Here is an 18,484-nt window from a genome sequence, read left to right as displayed (position 1 = left end):
CACCCCTAATTAATAGTCAGTCAAGCGTCAAGAGTTTTATTTGTCACGGCATACAAGCATACAGTGAAATGCGGGTGGTCATGCCCGCAGTGATTGTGCAATAATACAAGTAATAAGAATAAGATATAACAGGTATAATGTACATAAAGTTTACAAAGAGCATGGTAAAAGGCATGCTAAGGTCCTGCGATAGTGCAATACAATGTTAGCTACGGATGAGGCACTGGGTCTTATGTACACTACTATACAATACTATACTATACAATCTACAGTTATATTATATATCCTTATGCTATCTTGCTATATCCATCTATATACTATACAAGAACCACTCCCGTTCTTTTTTTTTTAAAGTGACCTTTTCATTGTGTAAAGTGACCGTTGAGTGTGAGCGTGTGCAGCATGTGTGTGTGTGTGTGTGTGTGTTCGTGCTAAAGTGACTGTTAGTGTGTGAGCGTATACAGTTTGTGTGTGTGCTCATGTGTGCTTGTGTGTGGAGAGTTCAGGGTTCAAGACTCTGATGGCCTGGGGGAAGAAGCTGAGCCGAAGTCTCTCTGTCCTAGTTACTGGTGTACGCAGGCGTTTGCCTGACCGCAGCAGCTTGAACAGGCTGTTGTTGGGGTGGTGAGGGTCTTTCATTATTCTGCAGGCTCTGGATTTGCACCTCTTGTTATATAAGACCTGCAGGGGTGGTAGTGCAATACCCATAGTACGCTCAGCTGAGCGCATCACTCTCTGTAGGGCCTTCTTGTCCTGTGCCTTGCTGTTTCCATACCAGGCAGTGATGTTTCCAGTCAAGATGCTCTCTACAGCTCCGGAGTAGAAGGACTGGAGTATCTTCCCCGATACTCTGAACTTCCTTAACTGTCTCAGATGGTAGAGGCGCTGCTTCGCCTTCTTTATGACTGAGTCTATGTGTGTTGTCCATGTCAGGTCCTCTGAGATGTGTACCCCCAGGTACTTAAAGCTGCTCACCCTGTCGAGGGTAGCCCCGTTTATCCACAGTGGTGTGTGTGTCCCCTGCTGTGTTCTCCTAAAATCCACGATCAACTCCTTGGTTTTACCAATGTTCAGGAGTAGGCTGTTGTCCTGACACCAGCGTGCCAGTACATCAACCTCCTCCCGGTAGGCCTTCTCGTCGTTGTCAGAGATCAGCCCCACCACCACTGTGTCGTCCGCAAACTTCACTATGGAGTTGGAGCTGAACTTGGCCACACAGTCATGTGTGTAGAGTGAATACAGCAGGGGGCTCAGAACACAGCCCTGGGGGGACCCGATACTCAGGGTGATGGTGTTGGAGGTCTGACCCCCCACCCTGACCACCTGAGGCCTTTCACTCAGAAAGTCCAGTATCCAGGCGCTCAGAACGGAGCTCAGACCCAGCTCAATCAGCTTGTCCACCAGTCTGGTGGGGACTATGGTGTTGAACGCTGAGCTATAGTCAATGAACAACAGTCTCACATAGCCCCCCTTCTGGCTGTCTAGGTGAGAGAGGGTGTTGTGTAGTACCTGAGAGACCGCATCGTCAGTGGACCTGTTTGACCTGTATGCAAATTGCAAAAGGTCCATATCACTGGGGAGGGAGGCACAAATGTAATCCTTAACCAGCCTCTCAAAACATTTCATGACCACAGAGGTGAGTGCCACCGGTCTGTAGTCATTAAGACCTGCTGGGGAGGATTTTTTTGGTACCGGGATTGTAGTGGACACCTTGAAGCAGGCAGGGACCACGGACTGAGCCAGGGATAGATTGAATATGGTGGTGAACACTGGGGCTAGCTGGTTAGCACAGGACTTAAGTATCCGTCCTGTTGCTTTTCTGGTGTTCACCCGCATAAATGCTCTTCTCACACTGTGTTCCATCAATGAGAGAATGCCCCCCCCCCGTGGATGCCCCCCCCCCCCTCCATGACGGCCGGTGCGTCAGTGACGTCGTTAGCCGGTGAGCTAGCGTCGCCACTATTTGCACCGAACCGTGCGTAAAAGGAGTTGAGTTGATCCGCGAGAGAGGCGTCGGCACTCCCGATTGAGGGGGCGCTGACTTTGTAGTCAGTTATCGCCCGTAGTCCTCGCCATAAACCTCTTGTCGTTCTGGGCCATTTGTGCCTCCATCTTGCCAGCGTATGTCCTCTTAGCAAGCTTTACGGCCTTGCGCAGAGTATAGACTGTAGCCTTATACTCATCCATATTTCCTGACGCTCTGCCCAGGTTATAAGTAGTGGTGCAAGCATTCAGGGCCACTCGGATAGTATTGTCGACCCACGGTTTCTGGTTCGGGAAGACTCTAACCATCTTCGTGGGTACAATGCTACCGGCTAGTGTTGTTATGAAACTGACAACAACATCAGCAAACTCAGTGACGTCACTGGAGCTCGCCTGAAGCATCCCCCAGTCGACGTAATCGAGTGCGTCCTGTAGCGTGGCCTCTGATTGGTCGGACCACTTCTTTACCTCATGTGACATGACAGCGTCACGTGATCTCTGCCGGTAGGCAGGGATAAGCAAGATGGCGTTGTGATCCAATGTGCTTGTTGAACCAGCTAATGGAGGGGCTGGTACTGCCTTGTAACCGGTTCTAAATGGGGTGTAACAATGATAAAGCGTATTTCCTCCCCTGGTGGTGCAAGCGATGTGCTGAAAGAAGTTTGGCATCACCTTCTTCAGATTCGCCTGGTTGAAGTCGCCGGCTATGATCATGGCTGCGTCTGGGTGCTTGATCTGTTGCTTGATTAAATGTCCCTGTAGATCCGCCAGGGCCCTGGCGGTATCTGCTTGTGGTGGAATGTACACCGCTGTCATGATAATGGCGGTGAATTCTCGGGGGAGGTAAAACGGGCGACATTGAATGGACAGATGTTCCAGGTCCGGCAAGCAAAAGTATATGGAAAGTATCTTTATCTCCTTGGGGTTGACCCAGTTGTTGTTGGTCAGGAGACAGACCCCCCCCCGCCAACGCTCTTACCGGATTCTTTTGTACGGTCCACTCGGAAGACGGAGAAGGAATCCGACGGAGAGATGATGTGATCTGGAGTTGTTGCCTTCAGCCATGTCTCCGTGAAACACATAATGTTGCAATCTCTCACGTCTCAATCGAAGCAGACCCTCGCACGGAGATCGTCCATCTTATTCTCCAGCGAACGGACGTTTGCCAGCAGAATTTAGGGGATCGCCGGCCGGTAAGGAGAACTTTTCAGTCTCTTCCTAATTCCACTTCTGCATCCTCTATCTTTCCGTTTGATCGCACCGCCATTGTCTCTGTTGTTGTTGTCGTCTCGTCGAATCTCCGGTGGCCAGTTTTGGCAAACAAATTTGTTAAACCCGTCTTTCAGGCCGGAGTTTAAGTTCATCAGTGACTGGCGATCGTATTTCGTCCATGCCAGCATAGTTTCTATAAAAAAAGTACTAAAAATAAACACAATAACATAAAGTACGCACAATCGTTGCGGAGCTGACCAGACGGCGACTAGCCTTGACCGCGCCATCATCTTAATAATAATAAATGTGATTTATATAGCGCTTTTCTATACTGCCTTCTCCAAGAAGGCAGTGGAGAAGAGATGGACGGGGGGTTAAGAGAAGGCAGTGGAGAAGAGATGGACGGGGGGTTAAGAGAAGGCAGTGGAGAAGAGATGGACGGGGGGTTAAGAGAAGGCAGTGGAGAAGAGATGGATGGGTGTTAAGAGAAGGCAGTGGAGAAGAGATGGATGGGGGGTTAAGAGAAGGCAGTGGAAAAGAGATGGATGGGGGGTTAAGAGAAGGCAGTGGAGAAGAGATGGATGGGGGGTTAAGAGAAGGCAGTGGAGAAGAGATGGATGGGGGGTTAAGAGAAGACAGTGGAGAAGAGATGGATGGGGGGTTAAGAGAAGGCAGTGGAGAAGAGATGGATGGGGGGTTAAGAGAAGGCAGTGGAGAAGAGATGGATGGGGGGTTAAGAAAAGGCAGTGGAGAAGAGATGGATGGGGGTTAAGAGAAGACAGTGGAGAAGAGATGGATGGGGGGTTAAGAGAAGGCAGTGGAGAAGAGATGGATGGGGGTTAAGAGAAGGCAGTGGAGAAGAGATGGATGGGGGTTAAGTCAAGTCAAGTCAAGAGTTTTAATTGTCACGGCATACAAGTATACAATGAAATGCGGGTGGTCTTGCCCGCGACGATGTGCAATACAGTGGTACAACATATAATAGAATCCAATAAAAAAACAGTGGTACAACATATAATAGAATCCAATAAAAAAAAAAACATTGTGCAATAAACAGGTAACAGGTAACATGGTGTGACATCTCGGTATCTGTACATAGTATTTACAGAGCATATAGGACATGCTAGGTAGCTTTAGTAGTGCAATACACTGTTCCTGTTGTTATACTAATTTAAAGTGGCCTTTCCTCTTGGCCATAAGTGTGCGTGTGTGCGGAGTGAGACAGTGAGACAGTGGAGAAGAGATGGACAGGGTTAAGAGAAGGCAGTGGAGAAGAGATGGACGGGGGTTAAGAGAAGGCAGTGGAGAAGAGATGGACGGGGGTTAAGAGAAGACAGTGGAGAAGAGATGGACGGGGGTTAAGAGAAGGCAGTGGAGAAGAGATGGACGGGGGTTAAGAGAAGACAGTGGAGAAGAGATGGACAGGGTTAAGAGAAGACAGTGGAGAGAGTTCCAGAGCCTGGGAGTTGACTCTGTCCCCAAAACTGCGAAAGTTGGACTTGGGGGTGGAGAGAAGGCTGAGGTGGATCTGAGGGACAGAGGGTTGGTAGGGGGAGAGGAGGTCAGTGAGATATGAGGGGCCAGTTGGCGAAGGGCTTTGTAGGGGAAGATCAGGAGGTTAGTTATGTATATTGGTTTATTTTTTAAATTAGAACCTAGCTAACGAACACCGGCTGCAAGAACTAAAATATGCAATAAAAATAAAGATAAGGGCGAGACATATAATAATAATAATAATCAATAATAACACAATGTGCATATGTACAACCCCCCCTGGTATAATATACAGATGATATCTTAAGTCAACCCCATGTACAAATATATATAGCTAACCTAAGTCTACTTTGTACTATGTGCAACTCCATACTGAGTCCTAGTCTACCCTGGTATAAATAAACATATTACCGTAAGTGGATTATCAATAAATATGAATGTGTGTATACAAGTAAGATCCATGGTGCTAATAAATGAATGAGTGATGTGTGAGTCCTTGTGCAAGGAGTCTGTGGGGTTCAGACGTTAAGAGTCAAACAGTTCAGTAACTAAGACAGTAAGACATGAACAGGGAGAGAGAGAGAAACACAGAGAGAGAGAGATAGATAGATAGATAGATAGATAGATAGATAGATAGATAGATAGATAGATAGATAGATAGATAGATAGATAGATAGAGGGAGAGAGGTTCAAATCTGTAGCTCATGCAGCACTATTGGACCAGACTTATCTCTGGTTCCAAAGTCAAGCTGGCAGGGGCTCAGGGAGGACGTCCACACTTACCCCACCACCCTGGCAGACACTGGCACTCCCCGCTGGCACCCTGGCACCCGTCAGCATTCACACAATCACACCTCTTGAGGCAGCCTGGCCCGAACGTGCCCATCTGCACATGGGAACGCATGCCAAATGGCCAAAGCATTTGTCATGGGAATCTCTCCACCATTTGGTCAACAGTAACACAGTCAGAGTCAAACAAAATACGACTTTGGCAGTGTATCACCATATATATAATATATATATAAATATATATTCAGCATGGTTGGTTGACATGGCAAAGATGAGTGGGGATACACGTGCCTAGGCAAACACAGAGTGTGGTAAAGGATGAAACGTTGGACAACACTAGTGATTCACACTGTACTGTGTCAGAATATGCCAGGTACATGCACCACCGTGGATACAGCACATCTGTTGCTGTTATCAAAGATGTGGCTTTTTTATTTCATTTAAAAGAACGTGCCAACATTATGGGAAATGTGCTTGCCGTCTTCTCCAGACAACAAGATAGATACCAATTTCCTCTCTGCTTTCAGTAGAAAGCTATCCGGCTACAAGCTAGCCTAGCTTAGGACAAATGAACGGTAGCGGATACTAGCCTAGCTTAAAACTCTGTGCGAGGTGTTTTTGGCTAGGCTAGTGGTCTGCATCCGCTTCCATAAATTTGTGCTAAGCTAGGCTAGCTTTCTACTGAACGCACAGAGGAAATTGGTATCATTCTTCTTGTCCGACTCTGAAGAAGACAGTAAGCACAGTTCCAATAATGTTGCCGTGTTCATTTTAACTTAACCTAAGATAAAGGGTAAAGGTGAATGTAGTGTCCCCCTACTCTTATGTACATAAGATACATCATGTTTATCTATGCCGTATTAATATGATCAAACTTTCAGCATTTGACTGACTAGAACGGCACTGGAGAGAGATGCTACAACTGCGATGCAGCACACATGAACCCATGACGCCACCCTCCAGGAGAAGACCACGTAGACTGAAGACACTCATTATGCATATTGTGTTGTCCGAGTAGACCTCACGTCAACCTCAAATCTCTACCTGGCGTCCCTCAGTTAGAAATCGTATATACATTGATGGCAAAAAAAGGAAATTTACCTTGACCGATTTAAAAAAGATTCAAAGGACCTTGGCTGACTGTTATCCACCAAGATCAAGCCAAATCAGATAACAAATGTGTGAGTCATCGCGGTTACGGTCAGGCAGACACACACACACACACACCCGACAGACACAAGCGATTACAATACCCCTTTTCAGGGTGTAAATGTTGGCACTCACCAGGCATGGCTGGTCACACAGCGGCCCCTGCCAGCCTGCAGTGCAGGTGCAGGATCCATCTGCAGGGTTACATTTTGCCCCGTTGGCACACTGGCACGTGGCGTTGCAGCCTGGGCCCCAGGTGCCCTCCAAGCAGGGCAGAGAGCAGGCACGCCCTCGCCAGCCTGAGGGGGACACACAAGGAAGGCAGACACGTTGGCTATTTTGTAAGGAAAGGGTTGCCAAACTGTTGTCATTACTAAATATGCACTTCTGCTTTATCTGCTTTAGATAATTATTGGATGTGCAAACACACTTTATATTTTTCCCGGACATGGTAACAGATAAACCAATAAAACAAGTCTGAAAATAATTGTAATTGCTCTTCTTGTTTATTCATCAAGCTTTTAGCTGATACGAGGCTGTGTGTTGATGGTCTCTACCTGAACCTTAACATCTTTACAGAAGCAGGTCTCTACCTGAACCTTACCTTCTTTACAGAAGCAGGTCTCTACTGAACCTTAACATCTTTACAGAAGCAGGTCTCTACCTGAACCTTACCTTCTTTACAGAAGCAGGTCTCTACCTGAACCTTACCTTCTTTACAGAAGCAGGTCTCTACCTCAACCTTACCTTCTTTACAGAAGCAGGTCTCTACCTGAACCTTACCTTCTTTACAGAAGCAGGCCCCGTCGATGGGCGAGCAGTCGACAGCGTTGGTACAGGAGCACTCCAGGGAGCAGTTCTTACCATAGGTGCCACTCTTACAAGGACTCTCACAGTGAAGCCCCTAGAATGGAGATAGGTATTGATTAAAGGTGCTATAAATAACATTGAGCTAGAGAGCTAGAACTAGATGTTAGCATATCTAAACTAGCAGCACGTTTATCCAATCAGGTGCATTCCACATAGGGAAATGGGAAGTATGGAGGGGATACATGCATGCAACATGTAAATAACAACATTCATTTTGGACCTGCCAACATTTCTTTAAATTATGAATTCATAAATCAATAATTTCTTTGGGGGAAAAGCAATGCTTGTATTCTGCACCTTTCTAAAAGCTCTGTGGTTGTATTATTATTATTATATATATATATTTTTTTAAAGATTTATTTTAGCATTTTTACAGCATTTATTTTTCTGGTCACGCAGGACCGACAGAGGAGAGGGAGAACGGGAGGAGAAGTAGGGAAGACATGCGGCAAATGGTCACCGGGTGTGGGAAGCGAACCCGGGACGACCGCTTCGCAACTCAGCGCGCTATATGGTGTGCTACTGGAGCGCCCCATTATTATATATTTTTAATGATTAGTCTACATACAATTTTATCTATAGCACCTTTAAGTAGGTTGATTAGTGAGTTCAAATATACATAGAGAGTAGAGAATGTGAGTGAACTCGACGCTGCTAAATCAGTGTGATTCCATGCAAAAAACGGTGCTCTGTCTCCATTGACCATAATCACACGGTGGCTATTTTGCTCTTATGTCATGCTCAGGTTGTCCAGTGCTCAGCTTGTCTGAGCATGACATCAGAGCAAAATGGTCGCTGTGTGATTATGGTCAGTAGCACCAAATCTTCCCCATCACTCACCGTGTACCCAGGGGCACACTGGCAACGCCCACTGGCACTGTCGCACACTCCTCCATTCACACACAAGCAGGGCTCCAGGCAACCGTGACCGTAGTAGCCGCGAGCACAGGTCTCGTTGCAGTACAGCCCCGCCCATCCCGGCTGGCACGTGCACTCGCCTTTCATTGGATGACAGCTGACAATGAAAACAAAAGCCAAATGTGGTCAGATTTGGCCAAGCAAGTGAAATAGAGGGAGGCGATAGAGAGAGGAAACGATCATTAAAAAACAGAAACTGTGTGTGTGTGTGTGTGTGTGTGTGTGTGTGTGTGTGTGTGTGTGTGTGTGTGTGTGTGTGTGTGTGTGTGTGTGTGTGTGTGTGTGTGTGTGTGTGTGTGTGTGTGTGTGTGTGTGTGTGTGTGTGTGTGTGTGTGTGTGTGTGTGTGTGTGTGTGTGTGTGTGTGTGTGTGTGTGTGTGTGTGTGTGTGTGTGTGTGTTTCTCCAGCCTGCATGTGTTCTTTGTGCTTCATGTGCTCCATGCTCTCTGACCCTGAGACATGGCTCCCACCTGAGAGTGTGTTTGTCCTGACAGAGGCAGGTCCGTTCACAGTGCAGGCCGTAGGTTCCATGTGGACACATCCTCTCTCTGCAGTGGGGTCCTCTGAAGCCAGGCTCACACAGACAGCCGCCGTCGATGTTGTAGCAGCGCGCGCCGTTGGCACAGTCACACGTGCCTTTGCAGTCGCGACCGTAGGTTCCCACCGAACACTCTTCGCCGCACCTGAAGGTGATATGGGTGGGATGTTGGATATGGGTAGCAGCCACAGGCACAGTAGGGCAGAAATAAAGCCTAATTTACCATATTTGACCATATTCACACGGTGGCCATTTTGTTCTTATGTAAATGGTAAATGGATTTATAAAGCGATTTTATCCAAAGCGCTTTACAATTTGTTCCTCACATTTTACCCATCGACTCACACATTCACACACCGACGGCGGAGGCAACCATGCCATGCCATACCAACCTGCTCATCTGGAGCAGTTAGGAGTTAAGTGTCTTGCTCAAGGACACTTCGACACGCTGCCCGGGAGGAGCAGGAATCGAACTGGGAACCAGACGACTGCTCTACCTCCTAAGCCACTGTCGCCCCCCTTCTCTTTTTGCTCTTATGTCATGCTCAGGTTGGGATTCCTTTCCACCCTGTTCCATTTTGCTGTAGTCTGAGGGAACAGGGTGGAAAGGGAAAGGAATCCCAACCTGAGCATGACATCAGAGCAAAATGGAACAGAGTGGAAAATAATCCCACCGTGAGCATGACATCAGAGCAAAACGGTACTCAGGGCCGCCCGAGCAAATTGATCGTGACTAAGACCAAAATAAGCAGTGTATATACACGTCATATTGAAGACAGGCGGAGGGAAACCAAGACGATCCAAGTCAAAACAAGACCAAGATGACAGACTAGTGGTCTCGAGTTTAGACCCAAGACCAAGATGACAGACTAGTGGTCTCGAGTTTAGACCCAAGACCAAGATGACAGACTAGTGGTCTCGAGTTTAGACCCAAGACCAAGATGACAGACTAGTGGTCTCGAGTTTAGACCTTAGACCAAGATGACAGACTAGTGGTCTCGAGTTTAGACCCAAGACCAAGATGACAGACTAGTGGTCTCGAGTTTAGACCCAAGACCAAGATGACAGACTAGTGGTCTCGAGTTTAGACCCAAGACCAAGATGACAGACTAGTGGTCTCGAGTTTAGACCCAAGACCAAGATGACAGACTAGTGGTCTCGAGTTTAGACCCAAGACCAAGATGACAGACTAGTGGTCTCGAGTTTAGACCCAAGACCAAGCACTTCAGCCCCATTGGACAATATCTGGTATTGATATTGATTGTAAGGCATCAAAAAGCTTCAAAATGTTGTATTCTTATAGTGGCATGTCAAGACACACACACACACACACACACACACACACACACACACACACACACACACACACACACACACACACACACACACACACACACACACACACACACACACACACACACACACACACACACACACACACACACACACACACACACACACACACACACACACACACACACACACACACACACACACACACACACACACACACACACACACACACACACACACACACACACACACACCTACACAAACACACCTACACAAACACACCTACACACACACACACACACACACACACACACACACACACACACACACACACACACACACACACACACCTGTTTCCAGTGAAACCTTCAGCACACTGGCACTGTCCTGTCTCAGGGTCACAGTGGCCACTGTTATGGCAAACACACTCCTGGGCACAGTTAGGGCCGAACCTGCCCTCCGGACAGCTCTCTGTACACACTGCACCCTGAGAGAGCAGAACAAGAGCAAACGCCACAGAATGGTAATTATATCTTTTACAATGTAAGTTGAAGGATCACAGCAGGAACATGAGATCAAGAATGAAAAATTGATATAGTGTGTGTGAAAGGATTGTGTGCAGCCTACCGTCCAGCCAGGGGGGCAGGCACACACCCCGACACCCTGGCAGATACCACCGTTCTGGCAGGGGCACCGACGAGGGCATCGGTTCGTGGGGCACGCCTTCTCACAGCTGAGGAGCAGAGGGGACACAACACTGTGTTACGGCTTGTAGGTTCCATGTTTGTGGGGCGTTTTCTCTCACTTAAAGAAACACGCCAACAGTATAAACTGCAAGCTAGCCTAGCTTAGCACAAATTAATGGAAGCGGATACGGACCACTAGCTTAGCTTAAAATTGCAAAAAAAAGTGTTTTTGGTTAGGCTAGTGGTCCGTATCCACTTCCATTAATTTGTGCTCTCAGGGTTCCCATAATGTTGGCGTGTTCTGTTGACACAGAGGATGTTGTTTTTCGTGTCAGCTGTGGTTTACACGACACCAACCTGGTGTTAGCCTCTTTGGTGGCTATGCTAATGTTTTGAAACATTAAAGATGCCATTCGTAGATTCCACAACTTAGTGTAACTCACGACTCAAAAGTGATTCAGTAATTTCCTCTGTGGAATCTCAACCTGAATGTCAGGTTGGAGCACTTATTGATCTTACCCAATTAAAGAAAACAGTAGTAGGGAGTACAAGGGAGGCTGGAACTGTCCTGTTTAAAATACACATGGTTTAATAATGGGAGAGAATGTTCTCAGTGAGCAATCGGAAAATATATACAGTATATATCCATCCAAAGATTCCAAACCTTACCTGGACCCTAACCTAACCTTACAGCTGGACTTCAGATACACACTATCCAACAAGGATCTCTCTAAATTATATGGTTAGTCGTATTGACCAAACAGATTTTTTTATCATGCTCAGAATGCCGTCGTGCATTTTCACATTGGCAGCAGTCTGCTATAAAAGCGTTTCCAGTAATACCTCGTGGCTGAGTGTTCCTCCTCTACTCATCCTCAGGGGCGTCTAAAACGCAGGGTGTAACTAATGACTCATACTATGTATTTCAACAGGGTCTTCCCCCCCTCTCTAGATGTTGTGGCTGAGTTATGCCGCAGCCTGTGGTCAAAATAGGTCTTTTGTAAAAAAATAAAAAATTGTTTTGTCATTTTGTTGTCGTTTGGGACCGGGTTGGGTTCAATTAACTCCACAGATTAAATGGGAGCGCCATGATATTTAAGGATTCATACGGTACATGTTATTCCTAGTGGTTGAGGACAGGCCATTGTATACATACAATGTATCACTTAGTAGTGTGTGTGAACAGATTAAATGCTATTTTTCTTTGAATAACTTGACCACTGATTATCAGCATGCATACAGAGAAGGGCATTCAACAGCTACTGCTCTAACTCAAATGACAGATGACTGGATGAGAATTGAAGAAAGGAAAATAGTGGGTGCTGTCCTACTTGATTTCTCAGTTGCATTTGATATTATTGATCATGAGTTATTACAATTCTTTTTTTTATTGTTATGGTTGATCAGTCTGCATTATCTTGGATAAAGTTATTTAACTAATAGGAAACAAACCGTCTTTTTTAATGGTAGCTATTCGGAAGTTGAAACTGTAAAGTGTGGAGTGCCTCAAGGAAGCTCTCTTGAGCCATTGCTGTACACCATTTTCACAAATTACTTACCAATTGTTTTAAATAAGGCCAATATTTCTATGTATGCGGATGATTCAACAATATATATATGTCGGCTTTCACAGACAATGAGTTAAATACGGTTTTAAATGTAGAGTTGCAATGGATTGAATGGATAAGGGATAATAAATTGGTCCTGAATGTTTCAAAGACAAATGGCATTATATTTGGTTCAAACTGCGTTCTTAGTAGAACACCAGGTTTACATATTTGTATAAATTATATATCTATTGCCAGTCAGCCAGCTACAATGAGAAAATATCCTTGCTTCTGGCACTGCACAATTAAAACACACCTGTCCAGAGTCAAACACCCCTGTACCAGCAAAACATAACTGAACACTATTTCAACAATTGCACAATTAATGGTGATATCCACTGTGTCTGTGTGTTGCTTGGCAACCGTTATGCTAAATGTCTACATTGAACGACATTGATTGTCAGAAGAATGATTTTGTTATCAATAAATTATTGCATTTTTTGTCACTGTGTGTTTATTTTATGAAACTGCCAGGTCTTCATGTTGCCATACTTTGTGACCATTTTATAAAAGCAATAGTTCACGACGGGCCATAGTATACAGCTACAGTATTATATCACAGCACCTTAGCTGTGATATAATAACCATATACCACGGCCTGAAGTGAGCTATTGCTTTTATAAGTAAACTGAGCCAAACCCTGGTTTGTAAAAAGGAACTTGTAATCCACAGAGTACTCACAATGTGCCGGTGAATCCCTCTCGGCAGAGACACTCTCCGGTCCCTTTGTCACACGACCCCCCGGTTCCACACTTGCACCTTTGTAAGCAGCCCTTGCCGAAGTTGCCCGCAGGACAGGGGTCCTCACAGTAGCGGCCGATGTATCCTGGGGGACACTGGCAGGTACCTTTGACGGGATCGCAGAAGGCTCCGTTCTCACACCTACACTGCTGACCACAGCTTGACCCCCAGTGTTTGTCATCACAGGCTGAAAGACGATGGCACAGGAGCACATCAAACAACAGCCACTAACGTGACATAGGTACTTAAAGCTGCAGTAGGCAACTTCGAAGAAATGAGCGAGAGTGAGTTTACCTGCCCAGCAGAAACAGAGCACGCTCTGCCTTACTTTCCAAGCCCATGCACACGCAACAAAGGTTTCCCACAGACTCCCAGAGCCACCAGCAGCTTTAACGGTCCCTTCTGCTCAAAAACATGTGTTTTTTCTACAGTTAACTCCTCTTGGAGGCATGACTTTAAATTGTTATTTGTGCAGAACTTGTCACCAGAACACCCTTTTCACATTCTTCCACTGAAGGAGGAGGGGGGGGGGGGGGGGGGGCTTCTTTGTACTTCCCCCAAATCTGAGCTGCCTACAGGAAGCAACTAATCCTGTGAACTTATCCTCTTCGCTATTGCCTTGCTGGCCACACTGTCGCCAACTGCTAATGTGAAACACTAACATGAAGCTCGTATTATAAGTTGATCATTTAGTGATCTGTGCACAAAAACAATTATGGTTTTCAGCTAATCTCTTGGTTATAACGATTGTGTATGCTAAGAAGTGGCGTGTTTGGTGTGGGGCATTCATAGTCCTTTTTGCATTCTCAATAAGGGCAACAATGTAGGGATGCTGCTAAGCCATTCGTTTATTGAACCTTCTTGGTGGAAAAACCATAGCAAACATTGTTTTTCTTAAAGTGTATATTTAAGCTGAATAATAAATCACCAGCCTCTGGTTGGTTGTGGTGTTAGTTTTCCGATGCAACGCCAGGAACACCAGTGGCACGCCAAAAACACCGTTCCCGGGGGCGCATGGGAAAACTAACACCACCATCGCATTCGTCGTCGGACAGTACACACAATGTGCAAAACCACTATGTAAAGCTTCTGGTGCCTCTGGGAGTCTATGTTTGTTGCACAGGCTTGGAAAGCGATGCAGAGCGTGCTCTATTTCTGCTGGGCAGGTAAACTCACTCTTGCTCATTTCCCCGAAGTTGCCTACTGCAGCTTTAAAGGAAGACAGTTTGAACAACAATCTCAGACACACAGACAAAGCATACAGAGGGGTTTGATGTCTAGCCTGACCCTGACCAGACAATAACCTTCACAGGAAAAAGGTTAGTTTCTCTGATGAAGCCAACAGAAAGGGTCTGGTTAACGTAGCCAATAAGGGATTGTTCTGATTGGAGCACCCATTTCTGAATTAGAGCTATGGAGACCTTTCTCCTTTCTGGTTCAGGAAGAATCTTCTCTCTGGCAAAAATTCGAGTGAATTCGGGCAAGAGCCTTTTCCCATTCTTTGTCTGTAAATTGATGATTTAGATCGGACTCCCAGTTCTGTCTTATAGCCAATACCGATGTTTCCCTATTTGGGCAATTTTACACAATTCCTGTGAGTCTATGGAACACATCTGTAAGGTTTTCTTTTCAATAAAATTCATTGTTATGTATTTTTAATCAAGTACTTTGGTGCACCACTTTCTGCCCTTGCAAAGTCCAAGCTAGAGAGAGAGAGAGAGAGAGAGAGAGAGAGAGAGAGAGAGAGAGAGAGAGAGAGAGAGAGAGAGAGAGAGAGAGAGAGAGAGAGAGAGAGGAGGAGGAGAGAGAGAGAGAGAGGAGAGAGAGAGAGGAGAGAGAGAGAGAGAGAGAGAGAGAGAGAGAGAGAGAGAGAGAGAGAGAGAGAGAGAGGAGAGAGAGAGAGAGAGAGAGAGAGAGAGAGAGAGAGAGAGGAGAGAGAGAGAGAGAGAGAGAGAGAGAGAGAGAGAGGAGAGAGAGAGAGAGAGAGAGACGTCAGCAGCCTGACCAATTTGCGTGTCTCTGTGTGTTTTCATGTGTGTGTGTGCTGACTAGGGGTGGGACGATACATCGATGTAATTATCAACAATCGGATCGATGCGATGTAATAAGATCGATTCATATCGATACTCTTATTTTGAAAATCCTGTGGCGAGTCTCATATCCGCCCAAGAACAACAGCAGTAGCTCCGTGTGTGTAGATGTTACAGCATAGCATTCTCCCTTTCTGTGTGTGTGCACGCGTCTTTGGAAAGACCAGATGAGGTCAGAGGAGTTTGATGTTTAAATGTTATTTAAACATAAACAATATAATACATAATAAATGTAGGCCTATACATGATCATGCAACATCAACAAATTGTTGTAGGAACGGTTTGGGAGAGGGAGGTTGTGAGTTTTGAGTTCCAAAAAATGTAGCTTAAAGTTTAAAGCTCAATATATAAAAACGTGGCACTTTACAGTGAACAGGAGGTCTATTTGTATTAAAAACAATAGATTGATTTTCCTTTAAATGTCTGGAAGAGCTCAAAAATACAAATGTCAAATGAAATTTTCATTTCCTTTTTTTTGTTGATCTAAATGTTACTGATTGTGTTAAATGGGCATATGATATCATCTCATATCGATCGCAGGCACCTGAATCTAATCGTATCGTATTGTATCGTGAGAAACTTTGTGATATCGGCAAATATCGTATCGTTGTCCAAAGAATCGATATTGTATCGTATCATGATGAAACTGGTGATTCCCACCCCTAGTGCTGACGCATGGTTCTATGGGACTAATTAATTTCGCCGTGGGGGGGCATAATCCCACGGGACAATGCATTGGCAACTCGCATGACAAGATATACCTCTGTGAATATTATTGCACGGATCGGAATACGGGCGCGTGCGTGGGAGCGTGCGCTATGATATTTTGCAACAGGTTGACAGTGATACAGCGAGTGCTCTCTTGACAGAGAGAGAGAGAGAGACATAAGTCCCCTCTCTCTCAATGCAGTGCGCTCCGAGACTCGCACCGTATGAACCTCTCTCTCCCTCTCTCTATCTGTCTCTCCCTCTCTCTCTCTCTCTCTCTCTCCCTCTCTTTTTCTATCTTTTGAGGAAGTGCCGACTGACAGGGAAACCGCTTCCGCATTATTTCCACTCGCTCCGTTTTGATCATAATTTCAACATATCACAGTTGATTGTGGGCGGGCGGCGGCAGATCAGCGCCTTGCTACGTACAGTAGGATAGCGAGTCAATTCTGAATGGCTTGGTTCCGTGGGGGAGGTTCTTGTCTGAGCTGAACTGAAGAAACTGGACTGGCTAGATATTTCACATCTAGTCAGTGTTCAAACCCACATTGCTAGAAAACAATGCAAACCACTGGAAAAGGCCATTTATAAGATCGTGGACCTTTAACACTTTCCGTGCCACACACGAGAATACTCGGGTTTATTAATAGGTGGTTGAAAGCCACTCACGAGATTTCTCAGATTTTTTTTTTATCGATCTGAAATCATATTGCATCACCCGAGCCTACCCGAGTATAGCCGAGCGGCGCCGGCGATCATTGTGGAAAAAAGCGCCCCCTGTTGTCTCCCAGATGACATAAGGGATTTTGGAATGGACTCAATGTGAGGATTGGTTCATTCCCCGCCACACGCTTCTTAAAGTACTGTGATGATTGGTCCATTCCCTCTTAAGGTACTGTGTTGATTGGTGCATTCCCCGCCACACGCTCCGCTCCTTTAAGGTGCTGTGTTGATTGGTGCATTCCCCGCCACACGCTTTTGGAGCAAGTTCAATTCCAGCGCGCACCTGTCATCGTTTTTTATTAGCGCCCCAGAGGCTTTTTATACTGGGACTTCCCTTCAATCGAGGTCGGGTCGTTTTGAATACTTCTGTTTCTGCCTGTTGTTCCCCGTTGCTGTGCCTCGTCTACTCTCCCTCCAGGACATCTGTGGATTGCCGCTGGTGAAGACCTTGTCCCCCGTTTTGAGCTGCGCCTCGTTTACCCGCTTTACTCTTGCGCTTTGGTGAGTTTGAACCAAACCCTTTTTTGGACGATTCTGTTTTGTGTGTTTTGAAGAACACTGAAGAGTTCTATTTTTGCTTACACTTGACTCAGCTAAGTTGTGTGTTAAAGGAGACACTGAAGATTATCATTTGCTTGCACTGGACTCAGCTGGGGTGTGTGTTTAGAAGAGACACAGAAGTTTATCGTTTTTGTTTTGCACTGACCCTCAGCTAAATTGTGTGTTGTGGTGAACACTGAAGATATCGTTTTGTTTGTTCTGGACTCAGCTAAGAGAGGAGGAGACCGCACTGCCTCTGTGTGATGTGGACTGTTATTTACCTCTCTCTCTCTCTCTCTTTTCCATCTCGAGTTGAAGCTGGGAGTATCTGCAGAGCCGCTTCAGCGTCAATACCGTTTCCCCACCTCGAACACCAAGAGGATCTGCAGAGCCGCAGATAACTCTGCTGAAGGCAGTCTCCCTTTGTTTCAAGATTGTTACTTGCTCCTTTTTGACTCTGAAAATAAATACGCCCTAGTATTTGGCTAACTCTGAACTACCTGTCTGTGCCGTGCGTTTGAGGTCGGTTTCAAACCCTAACACTCAATGAAAATGAATGGGGGAAAAAATCCGGTACTCCACATTTTCCAGTCCACTGATGCAGCCGGGGTTATCAGAGTTCATTCTGGATCCTCTGAGCCCCGCGGATCATGGAGTTCTACTGTATCGCGTTGGATCCATACACTTATCGATTTTTTCGAATGGTGATCAGGAATTGGAATATACCAGTTGGATACCATCTGATGTCAGGTAAGGACTCTATGTTATCAGTGTTAGGATAATCAGACTAATTTTGATGAAGTTATAAGCTGTTTTGTGAAATGTCCTCTTTCGGTTTCACTGTAAAAGTCCGAGAGGAAATCAACGGGGCGATTATCCGTGCGCGGCCCGAATGTGCTTGCGTGCACGTATAATATTGATCATCTAGCGTTTATTTGAAAACGATTCATAAAAAGGCCGACGAATATCAACGTTGTGGAATATTCCAGTAAAAGACGATTTTCATAGAATGCTCCAGAATGGGCTGTTTTTTATCTGAAAACGGGTGCTTTTCTAAATGCTCTGAAACGGAAATGACGCGATAAAAAAAACAATCTGCCTTGACAGCACTGACTGGAAAATAGTCTTTGATAATGCGATGGGC

General features: G+C 45.7%; 1 protein-coding gene across 2 annotated transcripts in view; it reads right to left on the bottom strand.

Annotated features, from left to right (window-relative positions):
• pear1 (platelet endothelial aggregation receptor 1) overlaps nucleotides 1–18,484 on the bottom strand; it is a 101,946-nt gene that overhangs the window by 17,750 nt on the left and 65,712 nt on the right. For both annotated transcript variants that reach the window (XM_084336022.1, XM_084336023.1), the window contains exons 6-13: nucleotides 13,220–13,466; nucleotides 10,873–10,978; nucleotides 10,596–10,732; nucleotides 8,885–9,097; nucleotides 8,338–8,512; nucleotides 7,411–7,531; nucleotides 6,763–6,926; nucleotides 5,473–5,575 (exon numbers count right to left, since the gene is read on the bottom strand). In XM_084336022.1, the coding sequence (XP_084192148.1) occupies nucleotides 5,473–5,575; nucleotides 6,763–6,926; nucleotides 7,411–7,531; nucleotides 8,338–8,512; nucleotides 8,885–9,097; nucleotides 10,596–10,732; nucleotides 10,873–10,978; nucleotides 13,220–13,466 (1,266 nt within the window). The remainder of the gene's footprint in view (nucleotides 1–5,472; nucleotides 5,576–6,762; nucleotides 6,927–7,410; nucleotides 7,532–8,337; nucleotides 8,513–8,884; nucleotides 9,098–10,595; nucleotides 10,733–10,872; nucleotides 10,979–13,219; nucleotides 13,467–18,484) is intronic.

The sequence above is a fragment of the Notolepis coatsorum genome (genome assembly GCF_963971535.1).
Source record: "Notolepis coatsorum genome assembly, chromosome: 19".
In the NCBI taxonomy this organism is placed as follows: domain Eukaryota; kingdom Metazoa; phylum Chordata; class Actinopteri; order Aulopiformes; family Paralepididae; genus Notolepis; species Notolepis coatsorum.
This window is presented reverse-complemented; position numbering and strand designations above follow the sequence as displayed.